Here is a 24,781-nt window from a genome sequence, read left to right as displayed (position 1 = left end):
TGTTAACTCTAGTGCAGTTGCTATAAGTACAGTTTTAACAAAATTCATCACAAAGATTCCCTGAATAAAGGTCCTATACAGGTCTGGTTTATTAGATTTGCGTATGTACTATCCTGAGTTAAATAAAAAACACTTGAGTCCTACAACCTCCCATGGCTCCTTAAACATTTTGCAGTGGTGCCTATTGTAATACTGAGTTTTTCCAATGGCTGAGGAAGCAAGCAAAATTCCAAGGTTAGAAATGTAAAATTACAAGGTCAAGAATTCAGACTGGGATATGGAATATTGAGAGGGGGTGGAGAAAAATTCATTTTGGAACTAAGAATTTGCTTACATTAAAAGATAAACTGTTAGGTACATTCACACACGAGATTTGAACAGGTGTTTTGTTCCTGTTGTCCTTGGTAACGAATCTAAGATAATTTACAGTGGATTCTGATTAATTGGACCATCGGATAATTGAGGCAACTGCTTATTTGGGACAATTCTTAAAGAACAAAATCTAAATTGAGAAAATAGCTGGGATTCCCTTTGTTTATTTGGGACACTATGCCATTTAATTGGCGCAGGAGATTGTTGCTAAACGGTTTCTAACTCCTGTCAGTCATGTGAACTTGTATGGCTGTTAGACATTGCGCTGTGCTTAAAGCGATTAGTTTTCAAATAGATATTTTTGTCACTGATAGTTGGCGAGAAATAAGCAGTAAGACAATTCAGAACTGTTTTCCTCACCGCAGTTTCAAGCATTAAGGCTTGGAGATATCAGAAATGGCTGAAAATGAAAAGGAAGCTATTTCACTACTTCCAACAAGTTAGGTATTACGAGGAAATTGAAGGTATCAAAAATCATCTTCAATGTTACAAAGAAATGAAGATTCGGAGGATGCAATCGTCAAAAGCGTTGTATGAAGGCAGCCCATTATTTGCATTAGATGTCAATGCTGATTTTGTTCATTTACAGTCAATCATAAGAACATGGCAGATGAATTTTACAGTTTTATAGTGCTGGAGAGGTATTGGTAGTGCTTTACTTTGTTCTGTAATTCATTCAAGTACATAATTCGTTACTCAGTTAAACAGTAGTTTGTCTTTTTTTTATAGTTTTTAACTATTTCTGTGAAACTTGGGCTAATTGGATAGCAGCTTATTTGGGCCAAAAATGTACTGGCCCCCCCCCCCCCCCAGTGTATCCCAATTAACCGGAATCCACTGTATTTTATCCTCTACAAGATGAGTAATGCTTTTTATAAGGTACTACTTTACAGTATAGGTGCTAATACAGGTTTTCCCCCGCCATGCGAAGGTAGAGCGTTCCTATGAAACGGTTCGTAAGCCGGAATGTCGTAAAGCGAAGAAGCAATTACCATTTATTTATATGGGAAAATTTTGTGAGCATTCGCAGACCCAAAAATAACCCACCAAATCATGCCAAATAACACATAAAACCTAAAATAACAGTAACATATAGTAAAAGCAGGAATGATATGAGAAATACACAGCCTATATAAAGTAGAAATACTTTTCCACAACATTACTGCACTGTTCTCCGTAGTGAAAATCTCACGCAAGCGCTCTCAGCAGAAAATCTCACGCAAGTGCTGTTGGAAAAAACACGGCGCAAGCACTCTCCGGTAACCTTTAAGCTGCGAAGCTGCCAAATCATACCAAATAACATGTAAAAATACACAGCCGATATAAAGTAGAAATAATGTATGTACAGTGTAGTATCACTTATCGGAATTGGTTCAGCGCCGAGCACACTGATGATGGTGAGTTAGACTGAGTCGTCGCAGGTTGGGTGGTGCAGTGACCCCCACCCTCCAGGCCGCCAACAGATACCGAACCGCGAAGCACGCAGGGGTGCAGTGGTAGCCGGGAGGCACCCAGCACATCTTTAAGAAAAAAGCCGAAATAAACATGCTAATTAATTAGGTGCCGCCCAGCACGTAATTGACAGCCCAGATCAGTGCTGATTTCCGATTGCGTCATCTCTGATCTGGGCCGACAATTACGTGTCGGGTGGCACCTAATTAATTAGCATGTTTATTTCGGCTTTTTTCTTAAAGATGTGCTGTGTGCCTCCCGGCTACCGCTGCATTTTCCATGAGTCGCGGGGTGGTGGGACACTGGGGTGTCATCTCATCGTCGTCTGTTTCCATTAGAGCAGGCAGCTCATCTTCTCCTATGACTGCCTGCCTTGATGTCGAAGGTCGAGGTTCGTCGTCTGCTATGGCTGATGTGGAAGGCTTGCTTGACTGTTGAGCCTCGTGCATTTTTCTGTCATACAGTTCGAAGATGGTATTTCTCAAGGAGTTAATTTATATGGTGAATTTTCAAGTGTATGATAGGAGTTCTTTCTTTTAGAAAGCTGACCGAAGATGGTAGGGGAGTGTAGCCTTCCCTGCTATTTAAAGATCACTGCCAGCATCGTTAAAGGATAAAGTCTGTTACAAATATGTTGAAGAGATACATGAAGATTTCGAGCAAGACCTTAAAACGAAGATCTTTCTAAGAGCCTACCAAATGGCACATTTTGAGCTTGTTGAATCCGACTATTTAATATTAATTGTTATTTCATTTTGTAGTTTAACAATCAATTATCTGCTTGTATTTTATGTAGGTTTAATTCTGCTAAGAAAAAAAGCCATTCTTAAATTAACAAAGTCAGGAAGAGGTATTGAAAGCAGCTTAAACTTTGAAAACAAATAGTCAATTAGCTGAGTAGCTATTCTTTCAGATTTCATTCTGATGGGGCCTGGTGATTTAGTTGGAAATAGTTTGACAAAAAAAGTTGACTGTGTCTGTACTCTGTCTCCCAGAGTTTTATAATAGCCTATTGCAACTAAGAAGCATTTAGGAGACACATGAATTGAGGAATATGGACCCTGTACAGTGGCAATAAACTTAGATTGGCATTGGTTGATGCAAACATTGTTGGCTGAATGGACTATTCTTGTACTATACCATTCTGTGTTCTATGCTTCTTCAAACTATAACCTGAAAACCTTGTGAAAACTTGACGTTGCCCACCCTTGAAGTACATGTTCATTGGCCAAAGATGAGAGTTTTGCTATTGATTGTGAGGGTAGTTGGAAGAATGGAATGCAAGAATATTTGTTTTGAAGTGTGATATCCGTGGTTCATTGGGCCTTGTGATATTGGATTCTAGATCTGGTGGGAATTGGCAGGATTTATGGCTTGTGATGAACAATTGATCTCAGTCATGTCATGAAGGAGGGAGATGTTTAGTACCTGACGGATGGGAATGCTTGTAGGGAAAAGTGGCAGTGGTAAGTGTGATAATTACTTGCAGTAGTTTCTGCTTTAGACATCTTAAACCCATTGTTTTCAGTATCAGCAATTATTTGCTTGTTGTACATCAAGAAAACCACAATAGAAAAAAGGTTTAAACATTGTTAGTTGTGTAACTATATGCCTGGTAATGGAGAATTGCCAAGGAGTGGTCAAATGAAATTCATCAAAACATTTTTTAAAAAACTGTAGATTTCTGAAATCTGAAATGAAAACAGAAAATGGAAACACTTAGCAGATCAGGCAATATCCATGAAGAAGTAAAACAAGGTTGCTATTTGACACTGAAGACCATTAATCAGATCTTTGAACTGAAGCATCAACTTCTTTTTCCATGAATGTTGTCAAAGCTGCTGAGTGCTTCAAGCACTTTCTGTTCTATCACAGTCAATTTGCTGAATTGAATTGGACTGTTTGCCTTTGAAGTTAGCAGAATATGAGCTGTGTCAGATGAAAAGGTTTGGCTGTGTCTTCATGCAGCTTTAACAATTGCCAAGTGAAGTTAATTTCCGACTGCAACCAAAATGTCAGTGTACATCTGGAAGCAAAAACTAACTGCACTGACGAGTCGAGAGAAAATCCTCGATTGGGGAGGAGGGGTGGGGTTGCTGCCTTGGCATATTTTGCTTTAGCATGCTTAGGAGTGTAAAATTCAATGTTGTGCTTTAACCTAGTTTGCCAAGTTTTCAAACATCTTTTCACACAATCTTTTAACCCGCTTGCCTTAGTTTAAACTTTTTAGGAATAGAAATTTCTACCCTTAGTTATCTCAGTATCTGCAACCTTTAAAGTAGTTTTTAATTTGGGTACAAAAAACAATGCCAATGGAGATTTGTCCATTTTCAATTTAAATGTATCTTTGGCTATAATTGCAAGTCATGTTACTGAAGCAAAATTGATGCAGAACTGATAAATTTACATCTTCGATGCAAACACAGATGCTTCAGCTCAAAACATAATTGAGACTTTACAGCGAAAATGCCCGTGTTCCTGCTTGCTTCGGCTGCCAATTTCTCATTACCATCGGAGCAGAATTATGCCATTCAGCCCATCAAATTTGTTCCATTATTCAGTTGAGGGTGAGAGCTCATTTCACAATGGCAATTTCTCCATTCCCCCAAGACCATAAGATATAGGAGTAGGATCAGGCCACTCAGCCTGTCCAGTCTGCTCTGTTATGAATTCTGCAGATTTGCCATTCTCCGGCTGAAGAAATATCTCCTCATCTCAGATGCAGAAAGCTGAGGAAAAAGTGTCGGGAGTGTCACTATGTAAATGTAATGTCCTTGGATACTGGGGAGTGACCTTTGCAATATGTTCCTGGATATTAAATCTACGTTAAGCAATTAAACTGGTTTGCTTGTTAGCAGGCTTAGTGAATGAAAGATGGAGGTAGGTGTTGGTTAAAGGGGAGTATGAGGGACATTTGATTTTTATAACTGTAAACAAGAGGTTTTGCATAGATAGGAAGATTGTCTGCCATGATGACAGCTAAAAGAACTCCATGTGTTGCAAAGATGTTAGCTACCAAGTTTGAGTCTTGTGACGCAGAAAAGCGTGGTTAAAATCCATGCTTGCTCTGGATACTACACCTACAGATTTTTAATATATCAACTGATCTTCCATGATCTTGTTTCAAATATTTTGCAAGAGACATTGAGCTGTAATTTTTAGGGTGTTATTCATGAAAATTACAGTTACATATGGTGACTAAATAACATTGCTTTTAATTGCATTATACGGAGTAATTTGGAGATTGAATCTCACAGCTTCATTTTTCCATGAAAACTAACTTAAGAAAGCTTTTTCTTTTATGTATGTTTTACTTGTACAGTTTTATTTTGCTTTTGTTCTTTAAACCTACCAAGGATGAAACATAATATCTGCCTTATTGTCTCTAATTGGCCAGTGTAAGACTTGAAAGCATGATCTAAAAATAAGAGCAAAAGCAAAGGATGAAGTTTGTGTGGGGCTCAAGGTACGGAATGCCCTGCATGAATCTCTGTTAGTGTTAGCATTTAGTAAGTTTTCAAGGTTCATTAGCTATGCTTGTGTGTGGTGGTGGGGAATCTTAGGGAGAATTACAGTTCTGATAAATAATTCTGAGGAATGTGTAAATAGGGAGGCATGTACTTGAGAGCAGACACAGTCAATTGGATTGGATGCATTGGTTTAATTACATCAATGTGTAGGCTTGGAGTAAGGATTCTGAACTTTCAGGAAGAGTACTTGCACTTGCTTTTTAATGACAGAGGAGCTAATTGGCTCGTGGTTATTATTGGCTCCTAACAGTGCAATCAATTAGTATCGTCTCCTCCATGTGTTTCCAAATAGCACAACATATTAGACTATTATTCATAGGAGCAGAATTAGGCTATCTGGCCCATCTAGTCTGCTCTGCTATTTCATCATGGCTGATTTATTATCCCTCTCAACCTCATTCTTCTGTCTTCTGCCGGTAACCTTTGACACCCTCACTAATCAAGAGCCTATCAATCTCCACTTTAAGCGTACCCAGTGTCTTGGCCTCCACAGCCATATGTGGCAATAAATTCTACAGATTCACTACCCTCTGGCAAAAGAAATTCCTCCCTGTCTCTGTTCTAAATTCTGAGGCTGGTCCGAGACTCCCTGAGGATTGGAAACAACCTCTCCACATCCATTTTGTCTAGTCCTTTCAATGTTCAATGGGTTTCAATGAGATTACCTCCTCATTCTTCTAAACTCCCAATGAGTACAGACCCAGAGCCATGAAGTGCTCTTCATACATTAGCCCTTCCTTTCCCAAAATCATTCTTGTGAACCTCCTCTGGGCCCTCTGAAACGCCAGCACATCCTTTCTTAGATAAGATGCCCTAGACTGCTCACAATACTCCAACTACATCTGTCCAATGTCTTATAAAGCCTCAGCATTAAATCCCTGCTTTTATATTCTAGTCCTCTTGAAATGTATGTTGACCTTAATGGTCATTGTGGCTGAGTTCTGAATTGCATTAACTTGCTAGAAGAATTATTTCAAATGTTGCTAAAGATATAATAGTTAAGTTCCCTGAATTATAACTGCGACCTGGAGTAATACAAGACTATCCACACAGCGATTTACGGATCTGAGTTACTTTTAAAATGCTATTTCTGTTACAATGATGCTAGAAAGTTTGTGAACCCTGTAGAATTTTCTCTATTTCTGCGTTAATAGTGACCTAAAATATGATCAGATCTTCACGCAAGTCCTAAAACTAGATAAAGAGAACTAGATTATTTTGAAAAATGATTCAATATTACATGTATTTGTTGGAAAAAGTAGGTGAAACTTTGCTTTCAGTAACTGATGTGACCCCTTGTACAGCAATAACTTCAACCAGACCTTTCCGGTAGCTGTTGATCAGTCCTGCACGTTGGCTTGGAGAAATCTTAGGCCGTTCCTCCTAACAAAACTGCTTCAACTTTGGGATGTTGGTGGGCTTTCTTACATGAACTGCTTGCTTCAGAACTTCCACAACATTTCTATAGGGTTAAGGGCAGGACTTTGAATCAGCCATTCCAAAACACAAATTTTCTTCTTTTTAAACCGTTCTATTGTTGATTTACTCTTGTATTTTGGATCATTGTTGCATAATCCAACTTCTATTAAGCTTCAGTTGACAGACTGCTACCCCGACATTCTCCTGTAAAATGTCTTTATACAATTTTGAATTCATTGTTCCCTCAACAATTGCAAACTGTCCAGGCCCTGAGGCAGCAAAGCAGCTCCAAACCATGATGCTCCTTCCACCATGCTTCACAGTTGGAATGAGGTTTTGGTGTTGGTGTGTAGTGTCCATTTTCCTCCAAACGTAGCACTGTGCATTTCTGCCAAAAAGTTCAACTTTGGTCATATTGTCCCAGAAGTGTTGTAGAACATCCAGGTGGCCTTTTGCAAACTTGAGATGTGCAGCGATGTTTTTTTTTTTGGAGAGCAGTGGTTTCTTCCATGAACACCATTCTTGTTCAGTGCTTCTCTTATAGTGGACACATGAACAGAAAGTTTAATAAGTTCTAGAGATTTCTACAGGTCTTTCGCAGAACTCTTGGGTTCTTTTCCACCTCCTTCAGCATTACACATTGTGCTCTTGGTGTGATCTTTGCAGGATTCCCACACCTAAGGGGAGTAGCAACAGTACTGAGTTTTCTCCATTTGTAGATAATTTCTCTTGCTGTGAACTGATAAACAGTCAGGTCTTTAGAAATGCTTTTGTAGCTTTTTCCAGCTTCAGGCATCTCTACAATTCTTATGAGGCCCTCTGAAAGTTGCTTTGATCGAGGCATGATGCACATAAAGAAGTCTTTCTTGAGTGGAGCAGGCTCTGTCTGTAACCTGACTTTGTGTGTCTTTTTTTATAGATCAGGGAACCTCTACAACCCACTCCTCCAATCTCATCTCACTGACTGGAGCACCTGACTCCAAACAGCTTTGAAGGAAGCATTACCCCAGAGATTCACTTACCTTTTCCAACAAATACATGTAATATTGGATCATTTTCTCAATAAATAAATGAACAAGTATAATATTTTTGTGTTATTTATTTCATTTATCTAGTTTCAGGACTTGCATGAAGATCTGTTCATGTTTTAGGTCATATTTATGCAGAAATAGAGAAAATTCTACAGGGTTTGCAAACTTCCTAGCACCACTGTAGGTGGCCATGCAGTTTTCAGATTGTATTGCGAAAACTCAACATATTTGAGTTTCCTTTGAAGAATGAAAACTTCCATCTCTGCTAATCTAGCTTGTCATTACAATTCCAAGGTTATACAGTTGACTTTAACTATACTTTGTGATAGTTCCAAATTCTTGAAGCAATGAGAAAAGGCTTTTCATTCCAAGGTAGTTGAATTTTTTTTTCCAAGGGGTATGGGGAATTATGCCTTAAATGATTAAGTTCAGAGATCCTTTTATTTCAGGCAATAAATAACCTTTTGAAAGGGCAATTTTGGGAGGCCAAATGTCCTCTTGTTATGAATCTTGAAATACTGATTTTTCCTGTACTTTACAAATAAATTAAAGCTTGTTGATTAATATTAAAGTACCTGATGGACAGTGTTTGGATGCTTGTGGTTGAGGGAAGGATTACTTTTGTTGATGTGACTTTTTGGAAGAGGTAAGGAATCGTTTTGTTATATCTGAAAAGTAAATCAAACCAAATTCTGACATTTCTGTTGCAATTGATCTTATGAGAACCTGTATGGTTGCATATCAAAGTGACACTAAGTGGAAATGATAGCTGTGTACACTTGTGATTTCCTTGAAATCACTTCTTTTGACATTTGTTTAGTTTATTATTTAATGATCATACCACAAATCACACTTTAAAAAATAATTTTTGAATCAAATAGTTCTAATGTTGTTGAACATTTGATCCTTAGTAAATTGATGGTAATAATTTATTTTTACTGAGCAATTTTTTCTTCAAAATAGTTGTGCATTATGTAAGAAAAATAGTTTAGATATTTGCATGTGTCAGGTTTCAGCAATGTTTTGTGCTTCTACTGCAAATATATGCACTTAACACTTATCATGTTACATCTTCAGATGTAAAGAGAAGAAATATGATTATCGAAATCTGCCAACCACTTCTGTGGTAATTGCATTTTATAATGAGGCCTGGTCAACGCTCCTGAGGACAGTTCATAGTGTTCTTGATACTTCACCTGATATTCTGTTGAAGGAGGTTATCATAGTGGATGATTACAGTGAGCGAGGTAGATATCAAATTAATGGTTCTTTTTCTTATCTAACTGTTATGTGAAGCATGTACATGCAAGACACGCATTTGATAAAAGCAACTCAATTTTACTTTCAAACCTAGTCCAAAGTGAACGATGGCATTTGGACTTTTCTTCGCTCAATTTAATCCAAAAATATTCACATAACTGAATGCTATGTTTAGAAGTGATATGATTCTGCTGCCATTTTGTGCGGCTGAAGATCTTCATTAGGAAGTTCACAAGTTTTAAAATTTCCTTTGAGTTGAGTTCATATTCTGTAGATATTTGTGCAGCTTCATCCATTCTTTCCAAATCTGCTGCAACCAGTTTTTCTAACAGCAAATATTTTGGTAAGCTCTAAGCTATTTTAAAACATCTGATCACTAATTCTGGTTGATGAATTGCATAAAATCTCTTGCTTGCTGTGCTCCAATTAACTTTATGATTTAATTTGCAGATGCCCAATTTAAAGTGTTGCCATTTTTATGATAGATCTAACTTTTCGAGAAGTATTTGTAATCTTCCTTTTTTGGGTTTATTTTATTTGAAAAGTGATTACAGCACCAATGTTCTTGCCTGCCAGTCTGTAGTTTCCATTTGCATTGATCTCTGCCCTTTCTCCATAGCCCTTTCAAAAATGATCTACTTCCTCTTTAAATATGCTTACTGATCTAGCCTCCACAAACATCTTAACTGGAGAATTAAGATTCTAATTTGCCCTCTAAGAAGTATCTTGTACATTAATTTAAATGATTGTCTTATAATCCTGTATCTCTGTACCTTCGTCTGAAAATTTCCTATGAGATGAAACATCTCAAAATCAACCCTAAGAATCTTGGCTATTTCAATAATACTGTATTCTTCAGAATTCTATAGAATATAGATCTCTAATTTATTTTAGTCATTTGTGATCCAAATGATCTTAGTGAATCTTTTTAGCACTGTCTCTAGTACTAAAGTATTCTTTCTTGAATGAGGGTACTCCAGGCGTGTCTTCGCTAGTTCCCTGGTCACGTGCCCTATTTCTGAACTCCAGTTCCCTTGCAGTAAATGCCATTTGCCTTCCTCACCATTTGCTGCATCTGGCTGCTTATTGCAAATTGTGCGTAAGAATACCTGCATTTCTGCACTTTGCTTATCTTCCCCCGTTTAGATAACAGTCTGCCTTTAGATTCCTTTCACTGAAGTGCGTAACTTTACAGTTTCCCACATAAGCCTCTACTCATTCAGCCCATCTATATTCAATTGCAGAGTCTTGATATCCTCATTGCAATATGCCCTTTCACCTATTTTCATCAGCAAACTAAACAAGCTCAGTTTTGGGCGCCATTAACACATGGTCTTTTTGTGCTAACCGTCAGAACATAAGCTGATAATGCGAACATGTAATTTTCACAACTAGATTTACTTTTTGTCAACTCATTTTTTTATTTCCCGAAAACTCGTGATCTTTCAGTATGCACTCTTCAAAAATATAATCTTTTTCTAACTTTTGTTTCCTCTTTATTGTGTTTGTGCATCATCTACATGGTTGTCTGCTTTTTTTTAATACAACTCAAATTAAAGCTACACACATCCTTGCTTGGTCACTACCCAGGCTACTGCTACACCTTGTCTAATTCTGTCCATCTAAACCCCAGCCCCATGTTTTCCTTTGTTCTGACATTGGCTATCTCATTTCAGCTTTGTGCTTGTTCATACCTCCCCCCCTTTGTCATTAAATTCTCCTTGAATACTTGTTTCTTCACTGCCCCATTCAGGCTGGCCATCCAGTTCTTTCATTGTGTAGTACCCGGGGAACTTATTCTGCTTTGGAAAATCTATATGTGCAGATCCTCTCCAAGTTATGAATGCCCGAGTTGTGGACAGCCTGTACGTACAAACAAATGTTTGGAAGACTCAGCCCTTGTTCAGTGAGTGATTGAGACTGGTTGCTGATTGCTGTTTCTATGCCTACTTGCTTTTGTGTTGCAGCTGTTTCTGTGGTTCTACACACTTTTTGTTTTCTTTTGATTTGGGAACAGGGCCTAACTAGTTGTGTGCAAATGTATGCAAATGTCATTGTTGAAATTGATGTGGCTGTATTACAATATTATCAAAATGTAGAGAAGACTTGACAGTAATCTGGGGCATAAAGGTAAAGTGTTTTCTTCTAAGAATGACATCCTTGTGTCCATCTTTGTTCTCAAAGAGAACTTTCTTTTGTTGCTGCAAAACTGTTGAATTGTGGTGACTGAAAGTTCCAAGCGAAACTGTCATTAAACAACCACTGAAACTAAAGTAAATTGCAGAGTTTTGCACAATTAAAAGTTGATTTTTAATGGGGTTATTAGGGCACAGATTTGGGAGGTAGTGCCGATTCTAAACTGGCTGTTTTATGGAGTCCAGCCTACCTTCTCGGTCATTGTCAGAAATTTGTGAATGGAAATTTATTTACCACAAGTTAACCTTTGTGCAATGAAATATAAGACCTTAATGGAAGAATGTCTTCAGAAAGAATTATAGTATGGTGTTAAAATTATGCAAAATAGAAAATAAAAATAGAAGTCTGTAAGCTCAACATTTTTCTTTTGACAGAGCACCTAAAAAAGCCTTTAGAAGATTATGTAGCTGGTCTCCGCAAAGTTCGATTGATACGTGCACGGAAAAGAGAAGGCTTGGTTCGTGCACGATTGCTGGGTGCATCTATAGCTTCAGGTGACGTCTTGACTTTCCTGGACTGCCACTGTGAGTGCCATGTGGGTTGGCTGGAACCATTACTAGAGAGGTAAATTGTTGCCTTGTTATTGGATATCACAATGTTAATGTGTTTGTCATGCTCTTGAGGTGATAGTGATTTAGAACGGCATAGAATACAAGACAGAAATGGGCTTATTGGCTGAATCAGAGCAGGATGGCAGCAAAGTCTTCTTGGGCTTTTGTTGTGAAACTATAACCCCATTCCTTTACTTTGTGTCCCCTCTGACTTTTGTATTTGGAGGACCATTTCTGAGTTGGAGTAGATGGTATATGCTGAAGATGTCAGAGTTCCACGTGCACCATATGATGGTCCATAGGGCCTGCTGGGCATTTATGGTGACGTCAAATGCTGTAAAAAGCTTAACGTCACTTGTGTGAGCTTCTGTTTAAAGAGCCCCATGCAAGACAACTAGAGCAAATCTTAATTAGAGAATTGAAGCCAAATGACATGAGAAATAGAAGCAAATATAGAACATTCTGTTTCTTGTGTCTACTCCACTATTCAGAAAGATCTTTAATGTCACACCCACTCTTCTGGCTTAAGCTCCTTGATTCCCCTAAATTCGAAGTCAACGTTGATTTTGTCATTTGCACAGGTACAGGAATGCACAAGCACAATGAAAACCTTGTAGCAGCATCACAGGCACATAGGATCATATAAACCACATTCATAAGAAAAACACAGACTAAATACTAGTTGCACTCAACTTTTACAAGAAAGAACACATTGAGAACAAAGACATGCAATGGGATCATAGTGTTTCTAAACTATAGTGATCAGGGTTTTGCCTGTTGGTTCAAAAACAGAAAGGTTGCTGTGAAGTAGCAGTTGTTGAACCTTGTGGTGTGGGACTTCAGGCTTCTGTATCTCTTAACCAATGGTAGCTGCAAAAGGATAGCAGGACCCAGATTGAAAATTCCAAAAACCTTTGAATATGCTTCTCATTGGAGCCTCCAAACTAATCTTGTGCAGAAATTCCAGAGATTCACTGTTCCCTGGGATGGAGAAATTTCAATCTGTCCTGAATGGCCAAATCTCAATTTTGATGGTGAAAATTCTGATTTGTGACACCAGCTGGGAGAAACGTGATTCTCGTATCAGTCATGCTAAGTTCCGTAGAATTTTGTATGTTTCATGAGACTATCTCTTACTGTCCGAGGGCCAGTCTGCTTCATCTTTCCTCCATAGGAAGAACTCCTCAATTTGGGAATCAGTCTGTTGAGCTGTGGTTGTATTTCCTTTATCACAACTAAATCCTTGGTTCAAGATACTGGCTATTTACATACTGTTCTAGGTGTGGTTTAATTCTATTTGATCTGATTGTATTAAAAGCTCCTTTGCTTGTACTTAAGTTCTCTCTCAACAATGGGCAATGTTTGCCTGCTGATTTATTTGCCATATTTGGAAGTCACTTTAAGTAATTGATTTATAATGATACCCAGGCTCTTTTGAACACCAATACTTTTCAGTACCTTGCTAGTTAATAGAAAACTCCACTTTTCTATATTTACTTTCAACATGGAGATTCTTGAGTTTTCCTCAGAATATATTTATTTGCCTTGTTGTTGCCATGCACTTAGACTGACTGTACCTCCCGAAGCCTTTGCATTGTTCTCAAGCCGGCAGCCAACTGTGTACTGTCTGTAAAATGAGATATTACAGCTGTTTCTCATCAATACTATTGTTATAGACTGAATCCTGTGGTACCCCCATAATCACAGCCACCACACTGAAAAACCTATTTGTTCCTGCATTTTTATTTATTGACTAAAATGGCATAGCAGACTCGATGGGCCGAATGGCCGACTTCTGCTCCTTTGTCTTATGGACTTATTATTGGTGTGCATTAGTAAATCACCCCAACCTTAACTTTGTTTAACATCGCATCTTACTGAAGGCCATCTGGAAATCACATTCTCAAAAAATCTCTGAGATATAGTATGTGATTTCTTTTATAAGCACAAATCAGTGTTGACCCTGCCTAGTTCTACTAATAATATTCTAAATGCCTTGTTGATATTTTAAAATCTCTCCCTAGCTGGTCTAGCGTTACTCTTTTGCATATGGGGTTATGTTTGTATTCCTCCAATTTGTGTAAACCATTCTGGGATTGGTAGAATTTTACAAGTTGATAATCAGTGCATTCATTATGTCTATAGTCAACATTCTCCAGACTGTGTGTGTGTGTGTGTGTGTGTGTAAATTTTCACATCTGCCACTCCCTCACCTTTTAGTTTTATTGTCTTTCATCCAGTTTGATAGTTTGATTCCTTCTACACCTGTTTCTGCTACGGTTAATTCAGTTTAGTTCATTCAACTCGTATCTCTACAAGATGGTGTCGCGTACAGCAGCTGTGTTGCGAGCTCCCTTCCAAAGTTACAGTATACAATTCCTACAATTTTCTTGGCATTTTCTGTTCAAGTAGCTGATAGTCACATCAGATAAGATAGACTGACACATCTGAACATCGGAAAGACGGCATTTACCCACTACACTGGGATCCCCTGCTTGTGCGATCCATGGGAGACTCATCTCTTACACCGCCACTACCTCGGAAGAAATGACGGAGGCGAGAGAGAAGGGCCGGTGTCCTGGTGAGGCTGAGATGGCGTGCAAATTGGCTGCTGCTCCCTAGCATACTCCTGGCTAACCTTCAGTCTCTGGACAACAAGCTGTGTGAACTAAGAGCCAGAATCTCCTACCAGTGGGAAACAAATGAATGTAACACTTTGTGCTTCGTGGAGACCTGGCTGAAGGAGTTGATACTGGATCATGCAATTGAGCCCTCGGGGTTCTCCCTGTTCCAAGCAGACAGGTCGCAAAACCTCTCTAGGAAGAGTAAAGAAGGAGGGGTATGCTTCACGGTCAACTATGCTTGGTACGACCCTCAGAATGTGCATGCCCTCAAATCTTTTTGTTCCCCAGACCTGGAATACCTGGAGCTGCTGTGCAGACCGTACTGGCTGCCCAGGGAGTTCACGGCTGTTACCATCACAGCGGTTCACTTTCCACCACAGGCTGATACTGACCTGGCTCTCAAGGAACTGTACGAGACCATCAACACACTGGAGACTGCACACCTAGAGGCTGCCTTCATCATCGCCGGTGACTTTAATGGAGTGTCACTGACGAAAGTCTCTCCGAAGTTTTGTCAGCACATCCAAATGAGCACTCATGGAGATAACACACTTGACCACTAATACACTCCCTTCCACAACGCTTACAAAGCTCTCCTTCGCCCAGCTTTTGGAAAATCAGATCACTCTTTGATCCTGCTTTTTCCAACGTACGGGCAGAAGCTGAAACAAGAGGTGGCCATAGTTAAAACCGTCCATTGTTGGTCCGACCAATCAGTCTCCATGCTGCAGGACTGCTTCCATGATGTCGACTGGAATGTCTTCCGTGATGAGGATGTCTCCGAGTTCATGGATGGAGTCACGTGCTTCATCCGGAAGTGTGTCGATGATGATGTCCCTCAGAAGCGTTTTCCCGAACCAGAAACCCTGGATCAGTAGTTCTGTGCGAGCAGCACTTACTGCGCGACACAGAGCTGACACTGCCAGCAATCAGCTAGAGCTCAAGAAAAGCAGCTATGATCTGCGCAAAGCCATCAAGGCTGTGAAACAATAATACAGGGACAAGATTGAGTCAAGATTCGCAATAAATAGCACACGTGACTTGTGGCGAGGGCTGTATACCATCGCAGACTTCAAAGCCAAACATAGTGGTGCCACCAGCATCGCGTCCTCTCTCCCAGATGAGCTCAATCACTTTTAATCTCGGTTCGATGTCACTAACTCTGAGCCTCTGAGGAAAGCCACCACTACAACCTGCAACCTGGTCACCTCTGAGACTGAGGTACGCAGATGTTTCCAACAAGTGGCCAGTCGCAAGGCTGCGGGACTGGACGGCATCCCAGGGTGAGTACTCAGGATGTGTGCAGCACCACTGGCAGGTGTGTTTACTGACATTTTTACTCTCTTCCCAGTGTAGAGTGCCCTCCTGCTTCAAATTATCCACCATTGTCCCTGTGCCAAAAAAGACCAAGGTAACATGCCTGACCAACTGGTGTCCTGTCACACTCATCTCAATAATAAGCAAATGCTTTGAGAGGCGGTTCAAGGACCACATCTGCAGCATGCTACCACCCAAACTGGACCCCCTACAATTCACCTACCGACACAATCAATCGATATTCGATGCAATAGCCACTGCTCTACGTACTGTCCTTACACATCTGGAGAAGAGGGATGCTTATGTGTGAATGCTGTTCTTGAACTACAGTTTAGCATTCAACACCATAATTCCATCCAGGCTCAACAAGAAGCTTAGAGACCTCAGCCTTGACGCTGCTTTGTACAATTGGATCCTGGACTTCCGGTCAGATCGTCAGCAGGTGGTAAGAGTGGGCTCCCTCACCTCCATCCCACTGACTGCCAATACAGAAGCCCCTCAGGGCTGTGTACTAAGTCCCTACAGGGAAGAAGTCATCTCTCTGATACAGTAGTGTCAAGAAAACAACCTTTCCCTCAATGTCGCAAAAACAAAGGAGCTGGTTGTGGATTACAGGAGGAATGGAGACGGGCTAACCCCTATTGACATCAATGGATCTGGAATTGAGAGGGTAAACAGCTTTGTTCCTCGGCATCCACATCACTGAGGACCTCGTGGTCTGTGTGGTGAAGAAGTTTGGTATGGGCCCTCAAATCCTAAGAACTTTCTACAGGGGCACATTTAAGAGCATCCTGACTGGCTGCATCACTGCCTGGTATGGGAACTGTACCTTCCCTAATTGCAGAACTCTGCAGAGAGTGTTGCGGACAGCCCAGTGCATCTGCAGATGTGATCTTCCCATGATTCAGGACATTAACAAAGACAGGTGTGTAAAAAGGGTCTGTAGGATCATTGGGGACCCGAGTCACCCCATTCAAAATCTATTCCAGCTGCTACCTTCCGGGAAACGGTACCGTAGCATAAAAGCCAGGACCAACAGGCTCCAGGACTGCTTCTTCCACCAGGACATCAGAAATTAACTCACCCTGATTTGGGTGTATTTCTATGTTTCATTGACTGTTCTATTTATTATAAATTACTATGAGTGCACATTTAGATGGATCTGTAACAAAGATTTTTACTCATGTATGTGAAGGATGTAAGAAATAAAGTCAAACACGAGGAAATCTGCAGATGCTGGAATTTCAAGCAACACACATAGAAGTTGCTGGTGAACGCAGCAGGTCAGGCAGCATCTATAGGAAGAGGTACAGTCGACGTTTCGGGCCGAGACCCTTCGTCACGACTAACTGAAAGAAAGAGTAAGAGATTTGAAAGTGGGAGGGGGAGATCCAAAATGATAGGAGAAGACAGGAGGGGGAGGGATGGAGCCAAGAGCTGGACAGGTGATTGGCAAAAGGGATATGAAAGGATCCTGGGACAGGAGGCCTAGGGAGAAAGAAAGGGGGAGGAGGGAAGCCCAGAGGATGGGCAATAACGTATGGGGTACGAGGGGGAGGTGAGGCATTAACGGAAGTTAGAGAAGTCAATGTTCATGCCATCAGGTTGGAGGCTACTCAGACGAAATATAAGGTGTTGTTCCTCCAACCTGAGTGTGGCTTCATCTTGACAGTAGAGGAGGCCGTGGATCGACATATCAGAATGGGAATGGGATGTGGAATTAAAATGTGTGGCCACTGGGAGATCCTGCTTTCTCTGGCGGACAGAGCATAGGTGTTCAGCGAAATGGTCTCCCAGTCTGAGTCAGGTCTCGCTAGAAGGCCTCATCGGGAGCACCGGACGCAGTATATCACCCCAGCCAACTCACAAGTAAAGTGTCGCCTCGCCTGGAAGGACTGTCTGGGGCCCTGAATGGTGATAGGGGAGGAAGTGTAAGGGCAGTTGTAGCACTTGTTCCGCTTACAAGGATAAGTGCCAGAAGGGAGATCGATGGGGGGGACGAATGGACAAGGGAGTCGCGTAGGGAGTGATCCCTGCGGAAAGCGGGGGGGGGGCATGGTGGTAAAGATGTGCTTAGTGGTGGGATCCTGTTGGAGGTGGCGGAAGTTACATGTTGGACCCGGAGGCTGGTGGGGTGGTAGGTGAGGACCAGGGGAACCCTATTCCTAGTGGGGTGGCGGGAGGATGGAGTGAGAGCAGATGTGCGTGAAATGGGAGAGATGTGTTTGAGAGCAGAGTTGATGGTGGAGGAAGGGAAGCCCCTTTCTTTAAAAAAGGAGGACATCTTCCTCGTCCTGGAATGAAAAGCCTCATCCTGAGAGCAGAAAGTCAGTTCAATTCAATATGTCATTGGTCATTAGCACCTTGTTTGTCATTCTTGACAAATTCTCTACCATTTATGTTTTTGGAAAATGAATGTTTGTAAATTTAAAATTTGGTCTTTTCTGTTGACGCACTAATGAGAACGATGAAAAATAAACATCTAAAATGAAATCTAGGGTGTCTAAAACTTTCGTACTATACTGTATTATGAATGTTGTTTTAAAATGGTCTTAAGACTGAGAAAGATAGAAAATGATGTTGCTTAAATGAGGACTGTCTGTATAACACATTGTTTTTAAAGTTGAGAGCTTTCTGATTTTTACCTTGTTAAACAACTGTTTTATGAATTTATGATTGTATCCAGAAGCTTTTCATCTTTAGTTCCTTGCACTATATTTATCTTGTTACAAAACGATACCGTTTTTCTATAAATTGGTTTATGTAGGTAATGGAGCAGTTGGTGAAAGGATGGTTTCTTCATATCTGCTTCATGCACTAATTTGCTTAATTTGCTTTTCTGGTTCAGAGCTTTCATCCCACATGATGGTCTATATTAATTATGCAATGGTTCTAAATATTAAGAAATAGTAGCAGGAGTAGATCAACTAGCACTTACAGGCTATTCTATTTAACAAAATCATGCAAAAATAACAAATTCTTCCACCTTTTAATGTTATTTGACAATACTGTAATTTAAAGCAGGGATGTTTGTGATGATTACAGACCAGTTGTGGGATATGTAATTTTGAGTTTTTTTTTCTGTCAGAATCCATGAAGAAGAATCTGCTGTAGTATGCCCCGTGATCGATGTCATTACATGGAATACATTTGAATTTCTGGGAAATCCGGGAGAGCCTCAGATTGGTGGGTTTGACTGGAGGCTCGTTTTCACCTGGCACGTGATCCCTGATCATGAACGAAAACGAAGGCGATCGCCGATTGATGTTATCAGGTGAGTTATTGATCGCTGAAGTTAAATGATTAATTCAGTACTTATTGAGCAAGTCTAACTGTAATGTTATCAGCAAAATAAATTGAGGAAAGTTTATTTTGCTATGTTCATTTAAAAGAATAAGTAGTTTCCAGTAAATTTTCAAGTGCTTTGGACAACAAATAAGGTAGGATATCAACTTGGAAACTTGACAAGACACAGTTAATTCCAACTGCAAGAGGAAGTAAACATCCAGGTTAATTGTGGTAGATTGCAAAGATTACAGTGGCACTGGGAATTTTTTTTTCTAGGTCTAAGTGGTAAGGCTGTTGTCTTCAGTTAATATATGCCATCCTTCAAGACAACACTTAGTGTCCGTTTAACTTTATTTGAGCTTTTATGTAGCGGAGACCATTCAGACTAAGTTGGAGAGTTTCAGTGACAGACAAAATGGGGTTCAAATGGGGGAGTAACTTTTGGATGCAATTTTAGAAAATGTATTCCTGGCACACACAGGTAGCTTCTCAGACTCTAGCACAGCGGAAAATGTTTGGATGTTCAGTTAGATTTTCTACAGGATTAGTAACTTTACTCTAATATTAGCAAACTTTATCTGATTGATTATATCTTAGTTTCAGTCTTGCAGATGGTTTTCTTCAAGTAGAGCTCTTTAAGTTGTTTTTGTTTAAGATACAACATGGAAATAGGCCCTTTGCTCTAATTTATCCATGTTGTGCAAGCTACCTATTCAAGCTAATCTGTTTGGCTCATATCTCACTAAACCTTTTCTATTCATGTACCTGTCCAAACCTGTTAAATGTAATTGTACCTGCCTTTGACAGCTCACTTCAACTACCTACCATCCTCTGTGTGCAAAAAAAAACATATCCCTCAGGTTTCCCCTCTTGCAATACTCACCACAAAACACTGCAAAACAGAGCCAAATAGAAATTTTATAAGCTAATTATGATACAGTATACATAGCATACTGAAGAAACGGAAGATTTCATTAATTAGGTAATATCTTCTCTTTTGAGCCTTATGACCTTAACTACAGGGTTTAGGATGTCACGTTAGGTTGGCGAGAGTTCTGGTCACCATGCTATTGTGGCTTGTCCAGTATGGTGGTGGTGTGCTCAGATGCAGTGGCCACTCTGGGTCCAAGCAGAGGGGTAATTGTTTGTTCTTTATGTCATTTTTATGATGGCAAGATACTGCTGGATACTAAGAACATCAAGTACTGCAAAACTTATCCCATCAGTAAGTTGCTCAATTGTGATGGAGCTGGACTAACTGTGTGCCATTGTGTTGTTGCACAATGTTGTCGTGCCAAGCCAGTGCATGGTGTGAGTGATTGTCTTGGACATCTTTATTGTGATCGCAAGACACTGTTGGACATTGGTGTTGTAGAATTCTAAGTCTATTTTGTTGGCAAGACTGACAGCAGGGGAACTGTGTAGCCTCAGTTGTGGCGAGGATTAGGCCCTCATGCCATGGGGTTGCTGTAATGGGCTGGGTTGATCAAACTCTTAACAAATAAACCACACAACATATGATGTAGCAAATCAAAATAAATTCCATAACAATTTCAGGGCTCTCAATTCTTAGTCACCACTTGATTATGGCCGTTGTTAGGGGAGGTCTGAATTCTGACTCGATCATGAAATCACCCCTGGGTCCCAGGCACCGTTTGTGATTTCTGATCTGGGCGAAGTCCAACGAAACCAGGAAGGGCAGTTCAAGCAACACACATCAAAGTTGCTGGTGAATGCAGCAGGCCAGGCAGCATCTCTAGGAAGAGGTACATTCGACGTTTCAATATATTTAGAAACTTTACAAGGCAGAGAGACCCATAAACAGAAACTCTGATCTTTTGTTCTCATGCCATTAACTCAGCTTCGTTTCTTTCATTCAAACAACATGTTTTCATTAATAGTGTTTAGCGTACCCTTGTAAGTCAATTGGACACTTTAATGGTTATTCCTCGTCCATCGGTCCACCAATGTTTTGGGCATAACTTTCCTTTAGACTTACAAAGGGACTTAAAAATAACATAAGTGATGAGCCCAAATCCAAAATAGAATCCATTAAGCCACCTTTTATGACACTAAGCAAGAATCCATCAACCTTCCTCTCAAAGTGACCAACAGAGATTTAGTCATTAACAGGGTCCTCATGTTAATGGTGCCTGAGACTCAGAAAGAATCCAGCCACAGACATTAACAGACCTACAGTGTTTATCTTGTATAAACACTTCACAAACATTGACCACTAACAGATATACAGACTCTACATGGTAAGGGTTCAGAAAGAGTTCAATTATCATTTTGAACAGTTCAGACATTCATCCAATAGTTTTAAAATCAGAATCAGGTTTATTATCACCGGCATGTGATGTGAAATTTATTAACTTAGCAGCAGTAGTTCAATATAATACGTAATCTAGCAGAGAGAGAGAGAGGAAAAAAATAAAACAAAACATAATAAATAAACAAGTGAATCAATTAAGTATGTTGAATAGATTAAAAAATGTACAAAAACAGAAACACTGTATATTTAAAAAAAAAAGTGAGGTAGTGTCCAAAGTTTTAATGTCCATTTAGGAATTGGATGGCAGAGGGGAAGAAGCTGTTCCTGAATTGCTGAGTGTGTGCCTTCAGGCTTCTGTATCTCCTGCCTGATGGTAACAGTGAGAAAAGGGCATGCCCTGGGTACTGGAGGTCCTTAATAATGGACGCTGCCTTTCTGAGACACCGTTCCCTAAAGATGTCCTGGGTACTTTGTAGGCTAGTGCCCAAGATGGAGCTGACTAGATTTACAACCTTCTGCAGCTTCTTTCAGTCCTGTGCAGTAGCTCCTCCATACCAGACAGTGATGCAGCCTGTCAGAATGCTCTCCATGGTACAACTATAGAAGTTTTTAAGTGTATTTGTTGACATGCCAAATCTCTTCAAACTCCTAATGAAGTATAACTGTTGTCTTGCTTTCTTTATGACTACATTGATATGTTGGGACCAGGTTAGATCAGATCCTGACACCAAGAAACTTGAAGCTGCTCACTCTCTACACTTCTGATCCCTCTATGAGGATTGGTATCTGTTCCTTCGTCTTACCCTTCCTGAAGTCCACAATCAGCTCTCCTGTCTTACTCATGTTGAGTGCCAGGTTGTTGCTGCGGCACCATTCCACTAGTTGTCGTATCTCACTCCTGTACGCCCTCTCATCACCACCTGAGATTACCAACAATGGTTGTATTGTCAGCAAATTTGTAGATAGTATTTGAGCTGTGCCTAGACACACAGTTATGTGTATACAGAGAGTAGAGCAGTGAGCTAAGCACACACCCCTGAGGTGCGCCAGTGTTGATCATCAGCAAGGAGGATATGGAAGGATTTGGAGGATTTGAAGAGGTTACTAGGAAAGCTGACGAGGGTAAAGCGGTGGATGTTGTCTGTATGGACTTCAGTAAGGCCTTTGACAAGGTCCCACACGGAAGGCTGGTTAGGAAGGTTCAGTCGTTAGGTATTAATATTGAAGTAGTAACATGGATTCAGCAGTGGCTAGATGGGAGACGCCAAAGAGTAGTGGTGGATAACTGTTTGTCAGATTGGAAGTCGGTGACTAGTGGTGTGCCTCAGGGATCTGTACCGGGTCCAATGTTGTTTGTCATCTACATTAATGATCTGGATGATGGGGTGGTAAATTGGATGAGTAAGTATGCAGATGATACTAAGATAGGTGGAGTTGTGGGTAATGAAGTAGGTTTTCAAAACTTGCAGAGAGATTTAGGCCAGTTAGAAGAGTGGACTGAAAGATGGCAGATGGAGTTTAATGCTGATAAATGTGAAGTGCTTCATTTTGGGAGGACTAATCAAAATAGGACATACATGGTAAATGGTAGGGCACTGAAGGATGCAGTAGAACAGAGGGATCCAGGAATAATGGTGCATAGTTCCCTGAAGGTGGAATCTCATGTGGATAGGGTGGAGAAGAAAGCTTTTGGTATGCTGGCCTTTATAAATCAGAGCATTGAGTATAGGAGTTGGGATGTAATGTTGAAATTGTACAAGGCATTAGTGAGGCCAAATTTGGAGTATTGTGTACAGTTTTGGTCACTGAATTATAGGAATGATGTCAACAAAATAGAGGGAGTACAGAGAAGATTTACTTGAATGTTCCCTGGGTTTCATTACCTGAGTTACAGAGAAAGGTTGAACAAGTTGGGTCTTTATTCTCTGAAACGTAGAAGGTTGAGCGGGGACTTGATAGGGGTTTTTGTGTTGGGCACGTGGCTGAGTGGTTAAGGCGTTCGTCTAGTTACCTCAAGGTTGCTAGTTGGAGCCTCAGCTGTGGCTGCGTGTTTGTTTCCTTGAGCAAGGCACTTAATCACACATTGCTCTAGTCTGTGCGAGGAGTGGTGCCCCACACAGACTTCCAATCTGCACTTTGTAAGGCATGAAAATGCCCAACGCAGGCCTCTCATGGTCTGAGTTGACGTTCCCTCCCTCCCTGATAGAGGTATTTAAAATTATAAGGGGGATAGATAAAGTTGACATGGATAGGCTTTTTCTATTGAGAGTGGGGGAGATTCAAACAAGAGGACATGAGTTGAGAGTTAAAGGGCAAAGTTTAGGGGCAATATGAGGGGGAACTTCTTTACTCAGAGAGTGGTAACTGTGTGGAACGAGCTTCCAGCAGAAGTGGTTGAGACAGGTTCGATGTTGTCGTTTAAAATTAAATTGGACAGCTATATGGACAGGAAAGGAATGGAGGGTTATGGGCTGAGTGCAGGTCGGTGGGACTAGGTGAGAGTAAGAGTTCGGCATGGACTAGAAGGGCCGAGATGGCCTGTTTCCGTGCTGTAATGGTTATATGGTTAAATGATATGTTATCACCAATCCGCACAGACTGTGGTCTTCTACTTAGGGAGTCGAGGATCCAACTGCAGAGAGAGGTACAGAGTTTCAGGCTCTGCAGCTTCTCAATCAGGATTGTGGGAATGATGGCATTAAATGCTGAGCTATAGTCGATGAACAGGATCCTGACATAAGTGTTTGTGTTGTCTAGGTGGTCTAAAGCCATGTGGAGAGCCATTGAGATTGTGTCTGCCATTGACCTATTGTGGTGATAGGCAAATTGTAATGGGTCCAGGTCCTTGCTGAGGCAGGAGTTCAGTCTAGTTGTAACCAACCTTTCAAAACATTTCATCACTGTAGTTGTGAGTGCTACTGGGTGATAGTCATTAAGGCAGCCCACATTATTCTTCTTAGGCACTGGTCTAATTGTTGCCTTTTTGAAGCAAGTGGGAACTTCTGCCCATGGCAGTGAAAGGTTGAAAATTAAATATAACACAGTCATCTATTGCTGTTGCCCGGGAAGGAGACGCCTGAGGTAATGTGGATGAGAGCAGAGGCATAGGCCTCTGTGAGCATGCTGGAATCCCTACTGGGTAGGGGTCTGGCCTCTCGTGTTGGTGCTGCCCTCTGCTGTTTGCTTAGTGGAAGAACAAGCTGGACCAGGACAACTTGCTGTCAGTCTACCGGCCATGTCACTCAGAGACTAAGGGTATGTTATTTTTTGTTCTCAGCAGAAAAACGTACAGTTGCTATCGTAAAGATATGTGCAGTGTGCTCTGTACTGTGGCAATGTGTTATGCACATTGGCCCTGGAGGAATGCTGGTTTGTTTGGGTATATTCGTGTTTGGTTAAATTATAATTAAATTTGAACTATCAAAAGGATGTGATTAATTGAGATCTTTGGGGGGGGGATGGAGAG

At 40.6% G+C, this 24,781-nt stretch overlaps 1 protein-coding gene across 1 annotated transcript in view; it reads left to right on the top strand.

Moving 5' to 3' along the window:
* Positions 1-24,781, top strand: part of galnt12 (UDP-N-acetyl-alpha-D-galactosamine:polypeptide N-acetylgalactosaminyltransferase 12) — a 60,112-nt gene that overhangs the window by 15,053 nt on the left and 20,278 nt on the right. Inside the window, exons 2-4 of the mRNA XM_063043848.1 lie at positions 8,882-9,051; positions 11,635-11,824; positions 18,841-19,026. Coding sequence (XP_062899918.1) covers positions 8,882-9,051; positions 11,635-11,824; positions 18,841-19,026 — 546 coding nt within the window. The remainder of the gene's footprint in view (positions 1-8,881; positions 9,052-11,634; positions 11,825-18,840; positions 19,027-24,781) is intronic.

This window comes from Mobula hypostoma, chromosome 3, assembly GCF_963921235.1.
Source record: "Mobula hypostoma chromosome 3, sMobHyp1.1, whole genome shotgun sequence".
Classification (NCBI taxonomy): Eukaryota; Metazoa; Chordata; class Chondrichthyes; order Myliobatiformes; family Myliobatidae; genus Mobula; species Mobula hypostoma.
The sequence above is the reverse complement of the archived record's forward strand: the minus strand, read 5'-3'. Positions and strand labels throughout refer to the sequence as shown.